This window comes from Tupaia chinensis, unplaced genomic scaffold (genome assembly GCF_000334495.1).
Source record: "Tupaia chinensis unplaced genomic scaffold, TupChi_1.0 Scaffold000539_1, whole genome shotgun sequence".
Classification (NCBI taxonomy): domain Eukaryota; kingdom Metazoa; phylum Chordata; class Mammalia; order Scandentia; family Tupaiidae; genus Tupaia; species Tupaia belangeri.
The window spans coordinates 1,345,885-1,352,934 of NW_006160052.1; the positions used below are offsets into that span (position 1 = coordinate 1,345,885).

At 56.2% G+C, this 7,050-nt stretch overlaps 1 protein-coding gene across 1 annotated transcript in view; it reads right to left on the bottom strand.

The window, feature by feature from the left end:
• TLL2 (tolloid like 2) overlaps positions 1-7,050 on the bottom strand; it is a 147,101-nt gene that overhangs the window by 119,464 nt on the left and 20,587 nt on the right. Inside the window, exon 2 of the mRNA XM_027775252.1 lies at positions 1,223-1,333. Within this exon, the coding sequence (XP_027631053.1) occupies positions 1,223-1,333 (111 nt within the window). The remainder of the gene's footprint in view (positions 1-1,222; positions 1,334-7,050) is intronic.

Genomic DNA, 7,050 nt, shown 5'->3' on the forward strand with positions numbered 1-7,050 from the left:
CGGGTGCGCTGGGGGGCGCGAGAACACAGTGGGCGGCCCCCGCCAGTGCAGGACGGGTCCCACTCCTACTCAGGAGCTGCCCGGCCTCCCCTGCGGTCCAAGCCCAAACTGCTAGTCCAGCAGCAGGCCCTTCCCCGCCCACCCCGGCCAGCCTCAGCAGACGCACCTGCCGGCACAGCTCACCCCAAACCACCACCTTCCAGTGACCCACGCCTTACCGCTGCCCCCAGACAGAAAGGGCCTCTGTGCACAAGCTTCGTCCCCACCTAAACATCTCTGCTCCCGCTGAGGGCCCTACTCATGCTTCGTGGCAGAGTGACAATCACGTGAGGCCCGCAGACCTCTCCACTCCCTCGTCTCTTGGTCACAACACGTGTGGCCCAAGAAGTGACCGTCTTCTCGTTTACACGTCCCTGCGATGCGAGCATCTCGGCAAAGTAAGCCGTTCCCTGAGAACTCGCTGCTGCATACGGGGCTAGCCCCCTGCGCTGAGTTCAGCGCCCTGGCCCCAGGGGAAGAGCACCGGCCTCAGCCTCACTTCACAGATGGGAACACTGAGGCTCGAGACGTGAGGGAGCCAGACCAGGTCTAGAGCCAGCTGCCTGCCGGAGGCTCCCTGACAGCAAGGGTCACGTCCTGTCCTCTTTCTCTCCCCGGACCACACCCAGCCTGAGAGCTGCTCAGCAAAGCCTCTTGAGAAAGGAAGGGCTCGTAAGGAAAGTGGCCACTGTTAGGGGCACATGTGAGCCTGTCACCCAACAGCAGTGGCCTGCAGCCCCACGCGCATCTCAGCCCAGGCAGCTCCCGGGGCTGCTCCGGGGGTGAGGCCTCGGGAGACCAGGTTCATTACTGTCCACCCCACGCTGGAGGGGACAGCACGGAGGGAGAGGGTGAGAAGTGACCCACGTCTGGCCCACCCGGGTCTGCCTCTGCACACCAGCCCGTGGCCGGGGTGGTCGCTGTCCGTGTTATCACACAAGCCCTAGAGCCCACCCCAGAATCCTCTGCGGCCTGGAAGCACCAGATCCCTGGGCCAGAGTCCCGGGAACCAGTGCCGAGCTCCAGGCTGAGCCAGACGCAGCTCTTCTCAGAAGGATCTGCAAGCGTGGAGGCCCTAGCTCCACAGCCTCCCCCCGGCAGAGGGAGTGCTGTCTGGCTTCCCACAGGCCGGACGCCGATGCCCAGGGCCCCCGCCGTCCCGGGCAGGAGAAGCGGTGCTCACCTGTGCCATGTCCTGTCCCCTCTGCCGACTGCCCAGTCCAGCCTCTGACCTTGTCGATGTGAAATAGCTTCAGATCTTCTTCATCCAAAGCAATGTCGCCCCAAAAGACAGCTGGGAAGAAAACATAAATGGGTCCATTTAAACTGGCAGTCAAGAAAAATATGGATTTACTGAGCCCCTGAGCACCTTGGGCACCGGGGAGTGAACGCTAGAGAGACTGTCCACACGGTCAGATTTCTCCCCGGGCCTAAGCGACAGGGCTGACAGGTAAAGAACAGCCCGCAGTAACTCTGCGCTTCAAAAGCGGGAGGCTGGGGGCCAGCCACACCAGGGGACCCGACTTCTTGGCCCACAAGGTATTTTGGTGGTACGTTAACTCCAGACAGCTCTGGGGAAACCAAAGGACAGCTGTTTCCCTCCTCCCCAGGGCCTTCAGGATGTAAGAGAAAAAGTGCGATATGCTAATTATACCCGTGTTTGGAATTCTTGCTGTTGTCCCCTGAGGGGAGAGTCTATTGCCTGCCCCATCATGGCAGCATCAGTCACTAACCTGCTCTGCTACCTCAGGGGTTGGGGACTTTAGGAGCTGGTGCCTGACCCACAATGTCCCCTTTGTACTTTCTCAGAAAACAAGCAATGTCCCAGACGGGGCAGCTCTAGTCCCTGGAGTAAAGATGATCATCTGGAGTAAAGATGATCTGGAGCACAAGTCTGGCCTAGCGGGATGGACGTTCAGCATATAAGGAAAGAAAACGAAAACAACTGTCGTTTTTTTCTAAGCCTCTGAGATTCCTGGGCATTTGTCCCCATAGCTCGTTCTCTTTATCCTGACTGCTTCAGAAATTGCCATTAGAAGTGGGATGCACTGGGCTGGCCCTGTGGCCTCGTGGTTAAGGGAGTCAGATCCCACATGGCCAACCATGGTTCAGATGTCAGCCTCGGCTGTCTGAAAAACACACTGAGCACGTGTGCATACGTGCCCCGGATCCTGACGGCAGAGAGGAAAATGAGCTGCGTGTGACCACGCCCCACTGTGGGTGCTCTCTCCCTCACATGTGCACTCTCTGGCACTAATAAAGAAGGAAAAGAGAAAAGAAAAGAAAACAGAGAAAGAGGACCAGCAGTTAGCGTAATGGCTATGTCGCTGGACTCCCACGCAGTCGACCGTGGTTCGAGTCCCAGACCCGGTGGCTTAAAACTCACGCCGGGCGCATGTGCGTGTGTACCCAAGATCCCGAGAGGAGAATGGAGGAGATGGGATCGAGGCGTGGCCATCTCCCCTGGGGGGTGATTTCTCACTTTCTGTCTCTCTGTCTCTCCCAGTTGGTCTGGCGAGGGCACGCACCCTATAGCAAAAACCTCTCTCAAAAAAAAAAAAAAAAGGAAAAGGAAAACAGAGAAAGAAAAGGTACACCACTGTAGCGAAAACTTCTGTGTAAGGTGTCAAGGCCTCGTTAAGGCTGAAAGGAGGGGAGTCGGTCATGCTGGGACCAAGCTGTAATAAAGCCTTTGCCTGCATTAACGCGGACAGCAGGCGGTACCTGGATGAGCTGCCGGCTTTAAGGGAAGAGGCTGCGAGTCAGAAGATGACTAGCAGACTTCGGTGGCTCCTAGCTGTGTTTGGCGAAGTACTACAGAGACAGAAATGTGTAGGGGAAGAAAAGGTTTGGACAATTGCAGTAAGGATGAAGATGAATACAGAGTCCCGAATTGAGGAACTTGAATTCAGGAGAGGTGGAAGAGCCAATCTACTCTCACAACTAGACAATGGAAGAAGACTGACAAGAACTTTGAGTGGAAAAGGCAGATGGAAACTCAGTTCTGTGGCGTGGAAAAATGGAAACCCTCACCCATTGTTGGTGGAAACGCCAGACGGTACAGCCTTCGTGGGAAACGACTGGGTTGTCTGGAAAGTCATGACGCGTTTAATGTTTAGCACTTTTCTTAAAAGATACACATAAGCGTATCATAAGATCCAGCAATTCTGGGGCCAGCAGGCGGCGTGGTGTTTAAGGCCCTGGACTCCCGCATGGCTGTTCGAGTCCTGGACCTGCCAGGTTCCTTTCTTACTTTCCCTGTTTCTCTCTCTCTCTCTGGCAAGCACATGTGGCCAATAGCAAATTTAAAAAAAATAATGATAATAAATAAAATGAAATAAATATATATATTTTAAATCCAGCAATCCCATGCTTAGGGTTCTTCCCAAAAGAGAAGAAAACAGGTTCCCACAATGACGTGTACTCAGAAGTTTACTGCGGCCTGATTCGTCATGGACCCCCCACTGAAGCACGTACGTGTCTCTCAGCTGTCGAACACGTAAGCGGAAGGCGGTGTGTCTGTACGATGGAGCACTGCCTAGCAATGCAAAGGAACGAATTACAGACATGTGCTATGTGTGCGAATCTCAAAATCATGCGAAGTGGGGGACCAGCAGATGGCATAGTGGTTACATCGCTGGACTCCCATGTAGTCTACTGTGGTTCAAATCCCGGACCTGGCGGTTTAAACTCATGCCAGGCACGTGGGTGCGTGCCCAAGATCCGGAGGGGAGAATGAAGGAGAAGGGATTGCAGCATGGCCATCCCCCACAGGGGGGATTTCTCACGTTCTATCTGTCTCTCTGGCGAGTGCATGTGCCCTATAGCAGAAATCTCTCTCTCAAAAAAAAGAATGCTAAGTAACAAACCACATCAAAAGGCTACACAGGACATGACTCAGTCTACAAGAAATGGCTGGAAGAGGCTAATTCGTAGAGGTAGAAAGAGGACGAGTCATTGCCTGGGGCCGGGGCAGGAGTGCGGATGACTGCCAATGAGCAGGAGGGAGCTTCTGGGGCAGTGAAAGTGTTCTGAAACTGGATGTTTTTGCACAGCTACAAATTTACTAAAATCATAGAACCGTGCATTATTACACCAGGTGAATTACACAGTGTGTAAATTATACCTCAGGAAAGACTGAAGAAAAAACCCTCCATCTCGTAGCAAGGACCAATCAAGATGGTGCCAGGATAACCCTTTAGTGGGAAAGAATGTTTCTCAGGCAGACAATGAGCTCACGGGAGCAGTGGGTGGGTCTAGAGGGACGTCTAGGGAACAGCTGTGGTAGTGGTGGCACGTGGAACTGAGCTGACTGGGTAGGAGGTGACTACCGTCTTAGGAATGCTAGCATGGGGCCAGATGGTATGAGGCCGACCATGTGAGGAAGCGCCAGGTTCGCGTCTGGAGACCTCCCTGCCATGCATGGGCCCGTGATCTGGGGCCGGCCGAGGCTGGGGGTGGATCGCTGCATGAGGACCCTTCTAGGGGTATCTCCTTTTCTCTCTCTAGCTCGTGGAATAAATAAATAAGCCGAAGGAAAAACAGAAAGACAGCGAGAGGGAGGAAAGCATGTGGTACCGGAGAGCCAGCAGGAGGCCTGCGGGAGACTGCATCAGCTGGACACTTAGAATGAGTCGGAGCCGTCTGTGGGCCCAACCTTGTGTGGAAGAAAGCGGGCTGAGGAGATCTTCTCCCATGCCCCCTTCAGATGTGGCCAGGAACCACAGTGCAGTGTAACACGTGCACTGTGCTGCAGGGCCGGGCCGCAGGAAAGGCCTGGGATGGTGTCCCGCCGCCTCCCTGCGTACACTGGGATTGCACGTGCTGCCCCTCATCTGGGCTGGCGGGGGCCAGGGGTGGGTCACGGGTGGGCGAGGCCCCTGTTGGGGTTTCTCCTTCTCTCTCTGAAGAAATCATTAAGTAAATTTACAAAGAAAAGGGCAGGGAAGGGCAGGACCCTCCACAGAATGGACCCCAAGGGTGTGGCGGAGAACCGGTTGGAGACCTCCTTCCAGGGGTGGAGTCAGGACCTGCCAAGGAGCAGTCTCCATCCTAGAGGCCCCTTACAAGGTGGGCCCAGCATCGCTGCGGAGTTTTTATAAACCGGTGGTCAGGAATCCCTGATAGCTCTCTTTCCAAATAGAAGTATTGTTTTGTTTTTGTCTTTAGGTTTTTGCCATAAGGCGAGTGTACTTGAGGAGAGAGGCAGAGAGACACAGCAAGAGGGAACGTGCGAAATCACCCCCAGAGGGGACGGCCCTGCCGTAATCCTTCTCCTCTGCTCTCCCCTTGGATTCTGGGCACATGAGCACACGTGCCCGGAGTGGTTTTCAAGCCAAATAGAAATGCTTGGAGACAACTAAATCTTTCCGTATCTCGTCTCTAAATAGAGACACCTAGATCTGCCTCTCTGACTCAGAGATGGAGTGAGGTGCGAGTCTGCACGTCTCAGGGCGGAGAGTCCCGCCCAGACTCAGTACTGAGGCCATCACAAGTTCAGACTGGGAGCGGGGCCATGAGCACCCAGGACTCGGGGCGCGTCCCCTGGAAGGGCCGGGTGTTTAGGACTGCAAAGGGAAGGGAAGGACACACTTGCTACCGGGAGGAGACGTGTAGTGGGGCCCGTTCCTCGGATCACTTTTGCGGCTTTGTCCGGGAGCCAGTTTTCCTACCGTGTCCGCGATGTCAGGCTTCACCAGGTGACTTTCTCCTGGCTGACGAAAGCGGAGTGACCTGTGCCACTCCCAAGGAGAGCCTCTCAGGTCGGGCGTGCAGTTCGCCATCTGCTCTCTACCCGACACCATGAGACAGAGCAGTCCAGAAACAGGCCCTCCATCAGGCTGGGCACAGAGCAGGGGCGAAGTGGGGGCTGGCCAGGCCGAGGACGTGACGTGGTTAAACCACGGTGCCGGGGGACGGTGGCCCACCAGTGTACCCCTGACACACGGCCACAGCGCTGCTCTGGCTCTGCAGCTGGCCAGCTCCGTGACCTCTGACAAATTATTCGCCCTCACTGAGCCGTGAGTGGTCCGTGGACAGACGTAGCACGGCCTAGTCTGGACGCTTGTTAAGGACGTTAAACAGGACCCGAACACGTGTGTCCTGACACAGCACACGTCAACTCCAGGTGACACGCGCACATTGGCCGATGGAATCGCACGTCACAGGCACTCATGAGATACCGTGGAAGCCTAGAGGCGGAGAGTGGGGCCCAAATCAGACAGCCTGGGGCTGAAGTCCTGCTGGAAACCTTGAACAAGCAACGGAAACCCTCTGAGCCTGTTTCTTCTTTTAAATAAGAAACGCAGTGGTAACACCTTCCCGGCAGGGCTGTTGAGAGAATAGAGACGCTCCCGGGCCAGGCCTGGCAGCTGGCCCACTCATGACCACAGGGGAGTGCACCTTCCAGACCACGAGACCCTCGGCCTGCACCAATGGCGGCGTGCAGTGAGGCCGAGCAACGTCCTCACGGGGGGGCCCACCTTGGGCCCCTGGCCCTCACCTATACCAGCCACAAGAGGGTGCAAGGCCTGGCCCTGTGGGGACATGTGGGGACGATCCGGGGCCTCCACTGGCTTCTATCCCACCTCAGCCCAGAGCCCCTTCCACAGCCGGCCCAGCCTCCCTGCCCTGAGAAACAGGGTTTGGGGCTTGCGTTGCTCTGCTTCCCCTGGGAACTGCCAGCTCCTCGGACGGCCAGGAGCCCTGCAGGTCTTCAGGTCCCCCATCATCTGAGGCTTGAGCAGTCTCTTCTCACCTCCCAGGAGCTTACAGCCTGTCACTGCAGCCCCCAGACCTTTGAACAGCTGCCTGGTGTTTTAGATCTCGCAGGACCAAGTCATGGGAGGAGACAGGACTGGTCGTTCTTGGGCCCCCGTGGCACACAGGCGTGTCGTACTCCTCCAGTGTCACAGCAACACACCAACTTCCAGGAGGAAGGCAGGCTCAGAGGAGGGAGGCGGCTGGCTCCGGCCACCACTCAGCCCTCTCAGGGTCACGCACTTTCACCTC